We start from the raw sequence: 17,083 nt of genomic DNA, 5'->3' as shown, positions 1-17,083 counted from the left end.
CAGACATGGATGCCTCACCTGCCCACTCTGATCTGATCAGTAGGAGATCTGTGAGCTGATCCCCTGCTGATTGGAACGGGAAAAAAAAAAAAAAAAAAAAAAAAAAAAAGCACCTTGAGAGAGTTCTGTATAGAGAGCAGGAAATATGCCACAGCGTAACCCACCTAGAAGTATGATATTTCATACAGTGCCTAATGCTGCTTCCAGAGCTTACCATCTGTCCTCCTAAAGAAAGAAAAAATGGCCAGTACAGAAACAAAGAAGTTCTAGTTTACAAAAGGCCAGTATCTTACAGTACAATAAGATATCATGATTAGTTAGGTGTGTAACCTAGCAGCAATTGGTCTTTCATGAAAATTAAGGAATTACGCACGCATCAGACCCTCACTTGTCAAACCAAGTATAATGAACATATTCTTGGTTTTACCCATGGTTATTTATGAACGGCGTTGGATAACGAGTAGTCAGGTGGCAGATTCCCCCAGTAATCCCTGTGTACCAAGCTGCCAGCTGAGCAGAGGAGCTGCGTAAAATCTGATTGTTGCGATTGGTCAGAGATCACAAGGTACTGTTTACAGCGCTGATCCTCCCCCTTCCAACAGAGGAAGGAGAGAGTACCTGTGAATGGGAACTTTAGCTGCAGATTCATTCCGTTTCACTGACACAAGGATTGGGTGTTTTTTTTTATTAACCCCCCCACCCCCCAACTCCTCATACAACCTCTATGCTGTCTCCGTGTGACCTGTATATTTACCCTTTTATCTCACTTATCCTGCACATTAACCACTTCATCTCCATAACAACACTATGTGACCAGTACAATAACCCCTTCACTAAAAACCATTGTTGCATACCAGAGTAATTGCCTGTCAAACTATCAGCGCTGAGAACTGAAAATGGCATGGTAATGAAGGGGTATTTGAGGCTAGTACTCAAGTGGTTAAAGAAGCCTGCACTAAGTGTAGCATTCCCTACATCTATCTACTACTGAATGAAAGAAGATCTCACCATGTAATACTGAGAAATCTCAAATACAGATGATCTCTTAATGTTATACTGAGAAGATCCTTAGCAATCCTTTTAAGCAAGAGAATGTATGTAACAATTACATGTTACAATCCATAATTTGTTCAGTTAGATACTGGATAATGATAGAACAAGTAAACTTTCCTAGAGTATCCTTTACAAAATTTTTCCCAACCAACTTTACATTATTGTATATAATATCTATGAATGTATAGAAAAACCAGTAAAGACTTCTACGGTTTACCATGTTTTATTACAAATAAAAACTGACATCAGAAGGAAAAAAAAAAAAAAAAAAAAAAGAAGAAAAATAGTACTCAGAACTTGAACTCCTTGTATTTTTTCCCTCCTGCGCGAGAGTCTTGTGGCTGTCCTTTTCTTTTCTTTTGCTATAAGATGAAAGAAGTGCGTCACAATTGGCGATACAAAATGACAAATGAATGACTAGGTCAATTAGACTACTGTTTGCCCTTGTAAAACTGCAGCCACCATTGCTCATTTTATTTCAGTGTGGCCATAAGATAAAAAAAAAATATCAGGAACCTATCTAGACTGTAGGGTTGCCACGCTCCGATTTTTTACCAAACCCATCCCTTGTCCAAATGCAATCAAAGTCAGGAAAAATTTTGGCTGGTCCTGGAGAAATTGATGCATGTGTAAGTGGGAGGTTTTTAAGGTTGCACTGGATGTCTTTTTTCAACCTGACTCACTATGTAACTATGGGAGAATTACTCCTGCAGTGTTCTGTTATTATGGTTTAAGAGCTCGTTCATACCAGCCCACACACTATAACCCATGATCACTGGTGTCTGATGCGTAGGGGCAGTGCTATGCATTCTTACAGCAAATCACACAATTTACCTTTCTTAAACTTTTCAACAAAAAAAAAATTATTATATATATATATATATATATATATATATATATATATATATATATATATATATATATATATATATATATATATATATATATATATATATATACACACACACACACATACACACCAATCAGCCATAACATTATGACCACCCACCCGCTAACCAGTCATTGCATGGACTCCACTAGACCTCTGAATGTATGCTCTGGTACCTGGCACCAAGACACCAGTAGCAGATCCTTTGAGTCCTGCAAGTTGCAAGGTGGACCCTCCATGGATTGGGCTTATTTTTCCAGCACATGCCACAGATGCTCGATTCGACTGAAATCTGAACATTTTGAAGTCAACACCGCAAACTAATCGGTTTGAGGAACACAACATTCTTGAATTCATCATACCAGGAAATTGGTCCGTTGTCAAGTTCTGATGCTCAAGTGCCCACTGTAGGTGCTTCTGACTGAACACGGGTCAGCACAAGCACCCCCATACGTAACAAACTGCAATGCACTGAGTGTTTTGACACCTTTCTATCAAAGGTGGTCATAATGCTATGGCTAATTAGTTTATATAATATCTCACAAAAGTAAGTACACCCCTCGAATTTTTGTAAATTTTTTATTATACAGTAAAACCTTGGTTTGAGCGTAACTTGATTTGAGAGAGTTTTGCAAGACAAGCAAATTTTTTAAATAAATTTTGATATACAAGCAATGTCTTAATATACAAGTAGCATCATACCACAACTGAGTATAAAAGAGTAGAGAGGCGCCTCTAAGTGTAGCAATATGGTCAACGCTGTATCCTGGCCTAGGCCAACAAGGCCCAGGCCTAGGGCAGTACTTTGCAGGGGGGGTCAGCAGGGAAAAAGTCTCCGCCGACTTGAGCTACACTGTTAGATTAGCGCTAGTCTTATGGGGCTGAGAGGCAAATTAGTCTAGCGCCCCCATAAAGCGGCTGCACTGCTTCCGGTATGTGGGTGGTCGGCATTCCGCAACTGTGGCGGCTCTCTCTGTCAGAGGGGGGGGTCTGTTCTGATAATCAGCACATTGTTCATCAGCACGGCCCCCATCAAAAGGTGCCCATCAGCTGCCAATCAGTGCCCAACACCCGCCACCTTGTCTCCATAATAAACGGATGTCAGTGCCGAACAGTGTCCACAACAGTGCCCAAAAAAGTGCCAATCAGTGCTCCATTAGTAATGCCTGTCAGTGCCCCATCAAAGTGCCAATCAGTAGCTCCTCATCAGTGCTGCCTATCCAGTGCCACCTATCAGTGCCCATCAGTTATTTTTTTAAATGGTCGGCTTTTTTTTGTTTATAGAGCAAATATTAAAAACCGCAGAGGTGATCAAATACCACCAAAACAAAGCTCTATTTGTGGGAAGAAAACGTTAAAAATTTAGTTTGAGTACAGTGTTGCACGACCGCGCAATTGTCAAAGTGCGACAGTGCTGAAAGCTAAAAAATTGTCCTGGACAGGAAGGGGGGGGGGGGGGGGGAGAGTGCCTGGTATTGAAGTGGTTAAAGTAGAACTAGGAGGCAGGCAACACTTTTCATTTTGGATAGAGTAAGGGGGGTTTTAGCCCCTGTCAGTTTATTTTTTCCCATCCCTGTCTCATTGCAGAGATTTCCCTTCACTTCCTGCCCCATAGCCAAAGAGCAAGTGAGAATAAATCTATGCAAATTAAGGGAATCCATTGCCCCCCCCCCTCAGAACTAGTGACCCCACTTGAAAATTTCAGGGTGGGTCTTAAACAGCAAGGGGGGCATCCTTGGCAGGAAGAGGGTGGGTCATATTTAAGTTAGGGGGTGCACCAGTTTAGCCAGGCCTAGGGCAGCACAAAACCTAAATACACTACTGAATATGGCTACATTTAATGAAGGTACAACATTTAGCAACATATTGCTACACTTAGAGGCACCTCTCTTCTCTTTTATACTCTCTAGCTCCTGCTGGATTTTGCTTCTAATCCCCTTGTGGAGGCTTCCATTTATGGATGCACATTTCATGGTTACACAACCTATCACATTGCTATAATCTTTTTATATGGACTTTAAACTGAAGGACCTATGAATAAATAGTTGTGGAACAAATCATTTGAGTTTCCATTATTTCTTATGGGGAAATTTGCTTTGATATACAAGTGCTTTGGATTACAAGCATGTTTCTGGAACAAATTATGCTTGCAATCCAAGGTTTTACTGTATTATCTTTTAATGTGACAACACTGAAGAAATCACACTTTGCTACAATGTAAATTAGTGAGTGTACAGCTTGTATAACAGTGTAAATTTCCTGTCCCTTCAAAAATAACTCAACACACAGCCATTAATGTATAAACCTCTGGCAATAAAAGTGAGTATACCCCTAAGTGAAAATGTCCAAATTGGGCCCAAAGTGACAATATTTTGTGTGGCCATTATTTTCCAGCAATGCCTTAACCCTCTTAGGAATGGAGTTCAGCAAAGCTTCACAGGTGGCCACTGCAGTCCTCTTCAATGATGACATCACAGAGCTGGTAGATGTTAGAGACCTTGCGCTCCTCCACCTTCCGTTTGAGGATGCCCCACAGATGCTCAATAGGGTTTAGATCTGGAGACATGCTTGGTCAGTCCATCACCTTCACCCTCAGCTTCTTTAGCAAGGCAGTGGTCGTCTTGGAGGTGTGTTTGGGGTCGTTATGTTGGAATTCTGCCCTGCAGCCCAGTCTCCGAAGGGAGGGGATCATGCTCTGCTTCAGTATGTCACAGTACATGTTAGCATTCATGGTTCCCTCAATGAACTGTAGCTCCCCAGTGCTGGCAGCACTCATGCTGCCCCAGACCATGACACTCCCACCACCATGCTCGACTGTAGGCAAGACACACTTGTCTTTGTACTCCTCTCCTGGTGGCTGCCACACACACTTAACACCATCTGTACGAAATAAGTTCATCTTGGTCTCATCAGACCACAGAACATAGTTCCAGTAATCCATGTCTTTCGTCTGCTTGTCTTCAGCTAACTGTTTGCGGGCTTCCTCGTGCATCTTCTTTAGAAGAGGCTTACTTCTGGGACGACAGCCATGCAGATCAATTTGTTGCAGTGTGCAGCGTATGGTCTGAGCACTGACAGGCTGACCCCCCCACCACCCCTTCAACCTCTGCAGCAATGTTGGCAGCACTCATATGTTTATTTCCCAAAGACAACCTCTGGATAGGACGATGAGCAGGTGCACTCAACTTCTTTGGCCGACCATGGCGAGGCCTGCTCTGAGTGGAACCTGTCCTGTTAAACCGCTGTATGGTCTTGGCAATCTTCTTATATCCTAGACCATCTTTATGTAGAGCAACAATTCTTTTTTTCAGATCCTCAGAGAGTTCTTTGCCATGAGGTGTCATGTTGAACTTCCAGTGACAAGTATGAGAGAATGAGAGCGATAACAGCAAATTTAACACACCTGCTCCCCATTCAAACCCGAGACCTTGTAACGCTGAGTCACATGACACCGGGGAGGGAAAATGGCTATATGGGCCCAATTTGGACATTTTCACTTAGGGGTGTACTCATTTTTGCTGCCAGTGGTTTAGACATTACTGGCTGTGTTGAGTTATTTTGAGGGGAAAGCAAATTTACGCTGTACACTTACTACTATGTGAAGTGTCATTTCTTCAATGTTGTCACATGAAAAGATATAATAAAATATTTACAAAATTGTGAAGGGTGTGCTCACTTTTGTAAGATGGTGTGTGCGTATATATGTGTGTGTATATATGTATGTATACACACACACAAATTTGACGCAAGACTCTTACTTTCTGCTTTGCTGCATGTTCAGCCACCATGTCACTGAAGTCCTCTTTTTGTACTTGCTCCTGTGCTTCCCGTACTCTTTCCTCATACTTCTGTGTCATGGCAGATGGATCCAATTCAAGCTCTTCAGGAGCCAGTGCCACTTCTACACCTTGTGGCTCTGTAGGTGCACCCCTTCGGGACAATGCCTATGAAAGAGAGAATGGCGAATATAAAATTAAACATTTCACTTTTAACCATACTCATTCAGTTTAAAATCATGAAATTATGAACTGTCAAAACACACACACACACACTAACTTAGTTCAACTTTAAATATCAATAACCTTTTGCAAATGTTTCGATTTCTAAAGTGTGCGACATGTGGGCAAACTATTTCAGTGACCAAAACAGTACTGGTTATGCTGCAGAGCACAAACAAGCCTGATATAATGTGAAATACAGTAAAACCTTGATTTGAGAGTAACTTGGTTTTGAAGAACAAGCAACATTTTTTAATAAATATTGACTTGATAAACAAGCGATGTCCTGGATATACAAGTAGCGTCATGTCACAACCGAGTATAGAAGAGAAGAGAGGCGTCTCCAAGTGTAGCAATATGGTTATATTTAATGAAGGTACAACATTTAGCAACTCGCATGGTTGATGATTAAAACAGGCACATCTAAGTATGCAGTCATCATGGGTAAAGCTGTCCACATAGACCTTCCTCCACACCGCCATTGACGTCATCCCTTCTACGCTTCAGGACTCCCTTTTAGATCGCTCTACTGCAGGGGAGTCTTCCCGGTCACGATTGCAGTCTGACAGCGGTGAGAGCCAGTGGTGCAGAGGATGGTCTATGTGGACAGCTTTACCCCGGATGCCTGCATACTTAGATGTGCCTGTTTTAATCATCACCCATGCAAGTTGCTAAATGTTGTACCTTCATTAACCACTTAAACCCCCAGACCATTTGGCTGGCCAAAGACCGGAGCACTTTTTGCGATTCGGCACTGCGTCGCTTTAACTGATAATTGCGCAGTCGTGCGACTTGGCTCCCAAACAAAATTGACACCCTTTTTTCCCCACAAATAGAGCTTTCTTTTGGTGGTATTTGATCACCTCTGCGGTTATTTTTTGCGTTATATACACACATTTTTTTACTTTTTGCTATAATATCCCTAAAAAATATATATAAAAAAACATTTCCCATCTCAGTTTAGGCCGATACGTATTCTTCTACATATTTTTGGTAAAAAAAAATAAAATAAAAAAATAAATCGCAATAAGCGTTTATTGATTGGTTTGCGTAAAAGTTATAGCGCCTACAAAATAGGGGATAGTTTAATGGCATTTTTACTAATATTTTTTTTTTTACTAGTAATGGCGGCGATCAGCAATTTTTATCCTGACTGCAACATTATGGTGGACAGATCGGACACTTTTGGCGTGATTTTGGGACCATTCACATTTATACAGTGATCAGTGCAATTAAAAATGCATCGATTACTGTGTAAATGTGACTGGCAGTGAAGGGGTTAATCACTAGGTGGCGCTGTAGGGGTCAAGTGTTTCCTAGGGAGTGATTCTAACTGTGGGGGGAGGGGCTGTGTGTGACACGACACTGATCACCGTTCCCAATTACAGGGAGCGGTGATCAGTGTCACTAGGCAGAACGGGTAAATGCTCGTTTACATCAGCATTTCCCCGTTCTTACTCTCTGTGAGACGATCGCAGTTATCCCCACGGACATAGAGTCTGCGGGACCCGCGATCACACTCATGGAGGACGCGGTGGGCTCGCAAACCGCTTCCTAAAGGGCAACTTACAGGTACGTTAATCTGCCTGTACGTGCCCTTCCGCCGTCGTATATCGGCGTGAGCCGGTCGGCAAGCGGTTAAATGTAACTATATTGCTACACACAATCACATTGCTATAATCTTTTTGTATGGACTATAAACTGAAATACCTATGAATAAATGGTTGTGGAACAAATCATCTGAGTTTCTACTATTTCTTATGGGGAAATTTGCTTTGATATACAAGTGCTTTGGATTACAAGCATGTTTCTGGAATGAATAATGCTTGCAATCCAAGGTTTTACTTTTAGGCAAAAAAAGTTGAAATGTTAGATCTCTAAATGAAAAACAAAATGTGCATTATAACCCTATTGTAATTTAGAAATATTTGTAATTTCACTTTCAACGCTAAATGGAAGAAACAAAAGAGAGAGGATCAAAAAGACAGAGGGGTGGGACCTGTGCCCCTAAAGTAGAATTCCAGCTTTAATAACACTCAAAATAGTATTCTATTACAGAACAGTGCAGCAGCTAGGTGTGTTGTAGTATACTGTAGTAGCAATAGGTACATACAGTACAGCAAAGGGCCCTATGTTCCAGCAGCAGTACGGACGACTTGCTGCCGGAATTCGAGAATTAAAGAAAGTCAGGCTGAGTGCTTTTCCGCCATTCAGTATTTTTAACCATGAATACAATGCTTTCTATGATCGGCAAAGGTCAAGAGGTAGATGGATAATGGCCCTATTTATGCCTCAGCCAATCAGAGGACGTCTTTTATCTATTGATAAAAATACAAGATTTCTCCTGAAAGGCAGAAATACACTCAGCCAGATTTTTTAATTCTTGAATTTTATCAGCAGACAGGAAGTCACCCATAATGCTGCCAAACACTGTGCCACTTATCGTATGTAAATAATGCAATTACAGCCCACTATAACTTTACTAAACAGACTTGCCTTTAGACCCCTTTCACACCGAGCCTCCCCGGGCGTTAGCGGTAAAGTGGCGCTATTTTTAGCACCGCTTTACCGTTGTTTTAGTGGCGCTATTCGGCCGCTAGCGGGGTGGTTTTAACCCCGGCTAGTGGCCGAAAAGGGGTTAAATCTGCCTGCAAAACGCTGCTGCAGCGGCGCTTTGCCGGTGGTATAGCAGCGCTGCCCCATTGCTTTCAATGGGCAGGGGTGTTGTAGGAGCGGCGAGTTCACCGCTCCTAATGCGCTCTAAAGAAGCTGCTGGGTGGACTTTTTCTGACGCCCTGCCAGCGCACCGCTCCAGTGTGAAAGCCCGGGGGCTTTCACACTGGAGTGAATGGAGCTGCTGTTTCAGGGCGCTATGCAGGCGCTATTTTTAACACTAAAGCGCCTCAGTGTGACAGGGGTCTTAATGAAGTATATACATCACGCAGGCAGCTGGAGCCTGGGTTAATATTCTGTGCAAGGATGCACATTCCTTTTCCGGTCTCTAAACTTTTAGTGCTGCGAGGGTAAATAACCAAGTCTTCAAGCTGCTGTGAAAAAGTTTCTGTCCAGGACCCACCCCCACCCTAACTGAATAAAGTTGTTTCACAATGCACACTGCATGTAACACTCTCTGTGAATGAAGGAAAGTCCAATGAGTCATAGGATTCTGTCCCCCATTCAGAGATTGTGTTACAGGCAGTAAGAGCAATGAAAGAACTTTTCTCAATGGGGGGGATGCTCATTGAAAATGTTGAAAGCAGTTTCACAGAACCCCTGAAGTTTGCCCAATACACTAACATATTGTTCACATTTTCTTGTCCCTGACAGCTTTCAGGACTCTGCAAATATTGTGTGCTTGTTGCTGGCATGCACAGTGCGTTTGCTCCAGGAACTTAGCATTCCTGGGACAGGGACAGAGTGCTGGACCTATATCCAAAACCTGGCATTAGATGAGGCCTAAACATCCATCTGATAAAGAAGTGTCACAGCCAAATATCTGTGCAGTAAGCCCTGCAAGGGCAGCAGACAAACTCGTACAATAACTGCTACATAAGCACAGCTTCAGAAAGGCAAAGCCCTGCGACTTACTGCAGCTGTGGTCTGGAGGGTACCCTGCACATCCCTAACACAAGCAGACTTGGGGAGTGCCCCTGCAGAACCCAGGGAATATACCCATATCAAGTCTTCATAGCCCTGCCCCGATAGGCTTACTTAATAGGAAGTGGCTCCATCAATTTTTGTACCACAGCCCTCGACCTGTAAAGCACTCTGTGGTTACTTGTGCTATACCAGGTGCCTAGACAGTGCCCCAAGCAGAGCCCAGTGCCCTAGAGTCACATTACAGACCAGCCCCACACATTCAGCATGGCAGGGTCCAGGTACAGCCTCCAAAAGCTATATGATGAGCCATCTTGGCTCTGCACTAAGTGAATGAAAGGCTGAAAGTGAAAGCGAATGAAAATGAAAAGCTTGAAGGAACAAATCTTGGGGGAGGGGGGTGTTTAGGGGAGGGGGGGGGTGGGGTGTAGAGCAGAAAAGCATCTATTCTAGGAGGAAATGTATTTCTTCTCCCAGAAGAGTTGGGCCCTCTATCCTCCTAAGACATTAGCATTAAACTGAAGCATTACAAAATTATATAATAAATAGTAAAATAATTATTAATTATATATATAGAAAAAAAAAAGGATTTGTATTTAGTCAGCTCCAATCACATGATCCCGAATGTCAATGAGTGGCAGCTGCAGGGGAAAGGGAGTGAGCACAACAATGGTTGGGAATTCTGGGAGCCATGACATCACTCATAGGTTCCATGTCCCAGACGTTGTCCTTGCTCCCTACCTCACTGACAGAGGTGCCGAAGCTGCGGGACCATGGGACCAGAACAGACTAAAAAAAATAAAATAAAATAAAATAAAAAAGAAAAATAGGATTTTTATAACAGCTTACCTGTAAAATCCTTTTCTTTGAGTACATCATGGGACACAGAGCCTTACTTAATGGGTTATAGGCCACCTTCAGGTGATGGATACTGGTTATACACAATCCAAGAAGTTCACTCCCTATATAACCCCCCCCTCCTTCCAGGAGCACATCAGTTTTTGTAGCAAAGCAATATACTTAAATCCCAAAAAAGAGACGAGGGACCTCTGTGTCCCATGATGTACTCCAAGAAAAGCTGTTATAAAAATCCTATTTTCTTTATCATACATCATGGGACACAAAGCCTTAAGTAATTACTTAATGGGACGTCTCATAGCAATGCTACTTGAGGGGAGGGAGACACAACCCGGAGGGTACCCCCAAACTTGAGGATCTATACTGCTGCCTGCAGCACACTGCACCCGAAGGTGACATCCTCATACCTCCTTACATCCAGCTGATACAATTTTGTGAATGTATGCACTGAAGACCAGGTTGGGGCCTTACAGATCTGAGCCATTGATGCCTGATGACACACTGCCAAAGAAGCACTAACCTCCCTGGTAGAGTGCGCCTTAACTTGAAAAGGGGGAATCTTACCCCTTAAATCATAAGTTTGAATTATCACTTACCGAATCCACTTACCGACAGTGGATTTCGCCGCTGCCTGTCCTTTCTTAGGACACTCTGGCAGAATAAATAAGACAGTCTTACGAATCTGAGCAGTTGCCTTTAAATAGCTTTTCACTGCTTTCACCACATCAAGACAATTTAGTGACCTTTCTTCCCTGGAACACGGTTTTGGAAAAAAAAAACGATGGCAGGACAATATCTTGGATCAGGTGAAAACCTGAGACCACTTTTGGCAAAAAGTCTGGACGAGGGCGTAACACCACTCTGTCCTCATGACAAATCAAATATGGCTCTTTACAAGAAAGAGCAGCCAATTCTGAAACCCTCTTTTCTGAGGATATAGCAACCAAAATACCTTGTCAGAAGGACTAAGGGAATATGTTGTATTGGTTCAAATGGCTGTTTTTGTAACGCAGACAAAATTAAATTCCTAAGGGTTCAAGGGAGGTTTGACGGGCGGATTAAGCCGCGTTAAACCCCTTGCATAAAACCCCGGACTAAAGAATGTCTAGCAAGTGGTCTTTGAAATAAGACCGAAAAAGCTGAGACTTGGCCCTTAATAGTACTCAAGGCCAATTTCTACCCCTAATTGCAGAAAGACAAGAATTCTGCCTATGATATATCTCCGAGGGTGCCAACCCTTGGATTCACACCAGGAAGCCCTCCAGACCCTATAATATATAGTTCTGGAAGCTGGCTTCCTTGCATTAATCAGGGTAGAGATAACTGACACGGAAAGTTTCTTCAGAATGTGGGTCTCAATAGCCAAGCCATTAAATTTAGACACCATAAAGAAGGATGGAATATATCGGTCCCTGTGAGAGCAGATCTGGCCGTAGTGGGAGGGACCATGGGCCCTCCACTGCCATCTTTACGATTTCTGCATACCATGACCTTCTGGGCCATGCTGGTGCCACCAGAATTACCGGTTTTCTTTCCAGCTTGATCCTGCAAAGAAGTTGAGGCAGCAAGTGAATAGGGGGGTATGCATAGATCAGCGAGAACTGATCCCATGAGGTCACCAATGCATCTGTTACACATGTGAGTGGATCCCTTGTTCTGGCCACAAAGTTGACTAACTTCATGTTGAACCTGGATGCTAGGAGATCTACGTCCGGAGTCCCCCATCTTTGGCTAACAGCCAAAAATATGTTGGGGTGAAGAGACCATTCCCCTGGGAATAACTGCTAGCGACTTAAGTAGTCCGCCTGCCAATTCTCTATTCCCTGAATGAAGACTGCTGATAGGCACAGAACATTCCTTTCTGCCCAAGTTAGAATATGGTTCACCTCTCTCTGTGCTGAGACACTTTGTGCCCCCTTGGTGATTCATATAGGCCACAGCTGTGGCATTATCGGATTGAATCCTGACAGGACAATCCCGTAACCTGAAAGTCCTGGCCTTTACAGTCAGACTCACTGCCTGAATCTCTAGGATATTGATGGGCAAGGTTCTTTCGGTTCTTGACCACTGTCCCTGCACAGTTGTCTTTTCTAGTACTGCTCCTCAGCCTGAAAGGCTGGCATCCGTTGCTACCACTTTCCAGGTGACTGGTCTAAAGGATTTTCCTTTCAGCAGATTCTGGGTTAGTAACCACCAAGTGAGGCTTTGAAACACTCTTGGGGGCAGCTGCATTGGCAAGTCTAAAGCTTGAATTGTTTTGTTCCAAGCAGACAGGATACTGTTTTGCAAATCTTGAATGAAACTGGGCATAGGGAACTGCTTCGAATGAAGCCACCATGGTTCCTAGCAACCTCTTGCAAAGGCTAACGGAGGGATCGCCATTTGACCTGACCATCCGCGCCAGCTCTCTTATGGAGTTGATCTTTGCCTGAGGCAAGAACACCTTTTCCTGGGCTGTGTCTATGATCAGATCCAAGTACTCCAGCCTTTTTAGCGATATTAAGGAAGATTTCTCTAGGTTCAGAATCCAACCCAAATGTTCAAGATAATTGGTTGTAGTGCATACGCTTTGCTCCGAATGAGCCACGACTGATCTATTAGCAATAGATCGTCTAGGTACGCTACGACTGTAATGCCCTGTGCCCTTAACCTGGCTAGAGGTGGGCCAGCACTTTGGTGAACACCCGGGGTGCTGTGGCTAGCCCGAAGGGCAAGGCTACAAACTATAAATGCTGCTGTTGTAACTCGAACCGCAGAAACTTTTGATGCGTGGGAAATATAGGGACATGCAGATATGCATCCATGATGTCGATTGATGCCAGAAGTTCTCCTCCTAGAAGGATAGAAACTACCGATCTGATCGTCTCCATGCGAAAAGGAGCGGATCTTCAAGAAATGATTTCGATTTTTTAGATCTAGAATGGGTCGGACAAATCCATTTGGTTTTGGTACCATAAAAAGATTTGAATAAATTCCCAGACCTTGCTCTTTTGTGGGGATCTGTATGATGACCCCTTGAGATATTAATCGTTCTAGTGCCTGAAACAGAGATTATCTTTCTCTGGATCTTTGGGAACGCTTGACCTCAGGAAGCGAGACGGTGGAAAGTCCTGAAATTCCAGCTTGTACCCCAGCGTTACCCGTGGAGATGACCCATCTGTCCTGAATTTCCTCTTTCCAGACTTCTGAAAACTGCAGAAGTCTTCCCCCCACCTTGGTGAGGGGGATTGCCTCTTCATGATAAGGCTTTAGGATTCTGCCTTGCAGGTTTCTGACGCCAGGACTTCTTTTGAGCCTGGGTCTGACTCTGAGATTTTCCTCTAGAGTCTGACGGCGGAGGCCGTCGTCACTGCCTAGAGGCGGAAGCTCCTGGCCTAAGGGAAAGAGCCCCCCTTAAATGAAGGGCGTTTATACTTTCTTTTGACTGGTAAAAGAGTACTTTTCTCACTAAAAATTGTTTGGATATATTTGTCCAATTCTTCTCCAAATAGTCGCTCCCAATGAGAACCGGAACCCAGTTAGGTTTTTACATGGTGCTTCAGCTGACCAATTTTTTAACCACAGGATTCTACGCATTTGCACAAGCGCAAGGCAGGACGCCTGATGAATAGAATCTTTAATAGCATCTATGGCAAAGCATAATGCTTTTGGTCGTTCAGCCAATTCCCGAGCTTGTTCTGCAGGAATCTCTCTAAGGGCCTGTTTAAATTGGTCCTTTAGTGATTGACAGACGCCTATTGCAGCGACTGCAGGCTGAGTAACGGTACCTGCCATGGAAAAAGTAGATTTAACAGGGATTCCAACTTTTTATCTGTTGGATCCTTAAGCATTTGTGCATTGTCTACTGGACAAGTTAGGCCTTTATTCACATTGGAAATCGCAGTGTCAACTTCTGGAATTTTCCATCTTTTGGAGAATTTCTCCTCCAGGGGATAGAGAATTGCAAATCTCTTGGGAGGGAGAAAATGCTTATCCGGGTGATCTCATTCAGCAAAAATAAGCTGTTCTGTTCTAGTAATGCATGTGCAGGAAATGCATGCAAAGGTTGAGAAGGTTTTAAGGAACCCAAGCAAGAAACCGAGCTTTCAGGAGACTCCGTTAGGGGTAGCATGTAAGTGAAGCGAACCATCTCCGTAAGAGATTGTATCAGCAATTTTTCAGAGTTAGAGGTTCATCTACCGTTGTTTCCTCCGTAGAGGAATCATCGGTTTGTTTTTCCTCCTGATCGACAGAGTAACACCTCATCCTGAGGCAGAGACCTGTTTGTAGCAGGTACATACAACAGAAACAGCATTTCAACAGTTAACATTAGCAGTACCAGTGGGACCTCCGCACCCCCTCTAGTGGAGAATTAAGGCACGACAACATTATTTTCCCTAATGGAATACCTAGGTGTTTTTAATACCCAAGCTTCTTCCCTTATCTTATCCCCGCCTCAGGATTTGCTGAATTAACAGACAATCCAACCTTTACCCATCACGGTGGGCTGTGTTTAGCAAACCTTCAAGGACCGGGTCCCAAAAAAAATGGTTCCAACTCCCTTGGACCTGTAAAAGCACCCCAACAGGAAAGCTAGGTAATGTAGCAAGACCAAAGCCCTGGGTTCCTGGGGTCCAGCCCTTCAAAGAGGCGTTACAGGCAAAACCTTGTGCTTCGTATACGAGGGCCCAGGTACCATCCTTTTAGGCCTTAGTGGCACTTTGGATGAATCTGGTCTTTATGGAGGCTATTTAAATCCAGCATGGATCCCTCCTGGAGCAACTCTTCACTCGTGACCAACACCTTAGACAATGGCGAAAAAGCTGATGTGCTCCTGGAAGGAGGGGGGGGGGTTATATAGGGAGTGAACTTCTTGGATTGGGTATAACCAGGCCACCTTCAGGTGTCCATCACCTGAAGGTGGCCTATATATAACCAATTAAGTAATTACTTAAGGCTCTGTGTCCCATGATGTACGATAAAGAAATGTAGGTATAAACATTAAGGCAGAATAAGTAGCAGGAAAAGGGAAACCACATTTCAAGCATAGTTAAAGTTGGGATGGAAATTCACTTTAATACTGATCCTGTATTATCCAGTAAACGAATAAAAAAAAAAAAAAAAAAAAAAAGGAGGTAGTACATTTTCTAAAAACGCAAAACTGGATTAAATAGAATATGTTTATCTACATGAAGTCTTTTAATGTGTACCGACTAAGTTTATCCCATCCCTCCATTAAGAAGATTGCAAATGGATACAAAAGCACACATACCTTAGAACTGTATTCAACACATTTGGATATTTCTGCATTAAGGAACTCTCAAGTAAACAAAACTGATATCAATAAAACTGTACACCAGACAGCCCATTTTCTCATCTCAGTTTCTATTTCATAGTCAAACTCACCGAAGAAATTTCATAGATATGAGTGGATCCCATTATTGCACCACCAACAGTTGCAGTTCTCTTCTCTGGAAGCACCGTAAAAAGCAGCGGAGTCTCTGTACTGTTGGGTTATAAAAAAAAGCAACAACCAGAATATGGATGAGAAATGGATACATGCAAGGTACCATTAAATAAAAAAAATGTATTTGATATTTATCACAAATCTATTAATACTATTAACAAAAAAACACATGATCTTATATATCCATAACTATTAAAATGATATGCTCCACTGTGATGGATTTACCAAAGAACTTCCAAAAAAGAAAGAATTTGGCTGGGCATGGCCAAGGAGTCAAATGAATGACCAGAATAAGGCAGGGAATTAGAAGGGGACCAATTGTCAGTGGAGAGAGTACTGGGGCCTTGTACCACCACCCTGCAACCTCCTATTCTTAAAGCAGTATTTCACTCTCTCAATCAACATTGACTATTTTTAATCCTTATGCTCCTAGCATTAGTAAATAGATATGAATGTATATCATATTTACTTGTTTAAAACCTTTTTTTTTAACATTTCTTCAGTTACTTCCTGGTTTCCAGGCTTAGGCAAGTGATGTCACGCATCCCAGGAGTCTTCGGGAGGGGAAGAGGAGCTTCCTCAGCTAAGTTTACCCTCCTGCCTGCATGCCTGAACAGATGGATTACAGGAATGCTACATGAATAATCTGCCTCTACATGGGGGGTGATTTTCAAAGTGATTTCTCAGCAAAATAAAAGCATTGAGACATGAATGCATACGTTCGTTTTGAATATTAAAAATTAATGTAATAGCATTTTTGGTTTGTGGCGATACGTAGCAGTGTAGTTACGCTTTAACCACTTTAAGACCAGCCTCGTTTTGGATTTTAGGTGTTTACATGTTTAAAACAGGTTTTTCTGCTAGAAAATTACTTAGAACCCCCAAACATTATATATGGTTTTTCTTCTAACACCCTAGAGAATACAATGGCGGTCATTGCAATACTTTTTTTTGCACCGTATTTGCGCAGCGGTCTTATAAGCGCACTTTTTTTGGAAAATATTCACTTTTTTGAATAAAAAAATAAAACAGTAAAGTTATCCCAATTTTTTTTTATATTGTGAAATATAATGTTACGCCGAGTAAATTGATACCCAACATGTCATGCTTGAAAATTGCGCCCGCTCGTGGAATGGCGTCAAACTTTTACCCTCAAAAATCTCCATAGGCGACGTTTAAAAAATTCTACAGGTTGCATATTTTGCGCTACAGAGGAGGTCTAGGGCTAGAATTATTGCTCTC

At 42.7% G+C, this 17,083-nt stretch overlaps 1 protein-coding gene across 1 annotated transcript in view; it reads right to left on the bottom strand.

The window, feature by feature from the left end:
- Positions 1-1,263: 1,263 nt before the first annotated feature.
- Positions 1,264-17,083, bottom strand: part of SF3B2 (splicing factor 3b subunit 2) — a 73,812-nt gene continuing 57,992 nt past the window's right edge. The window contains exons 18-20 of the mRNA XM_073605163.1: positions 15,781-15,880; positions 5,701-5,886; positions 1,264-1,415 (exon numbers count right to left, since the gene is read on the bottom strand). Of these exons, the coding sequence (XP_073461264.1) occupies positions 1,344-1,415; positions 5,701-5,886; positions 15,781-15,880 (358 nt within the window). The 3' untranslated portion in view covers positions 1,264-1,343. The remainder of the gene's footprint in view (positions 1,416-5,700; positions 5,887-15,780; positions 15,881-17,083) is intronic.

Source organism: Aquarana catesbeiana, linkage group LG11 (genome assembly GCF_042186555.1).
Source record: "Aquarana catesbeiana isolate 2022-GZ linkage group LG11, ASM4218655v1, whole genome shotgun sequence".
NCBI lineage: Eukaryota > Metazoa > Chordata > Amphibia > Anura > Ranidae > Aquarana > Aquarana catesbeiana.
Note: the sequence above shows the minus strand (reverse complement) of the source record. Positions and strands in the feature narration are given on the sequence as shown.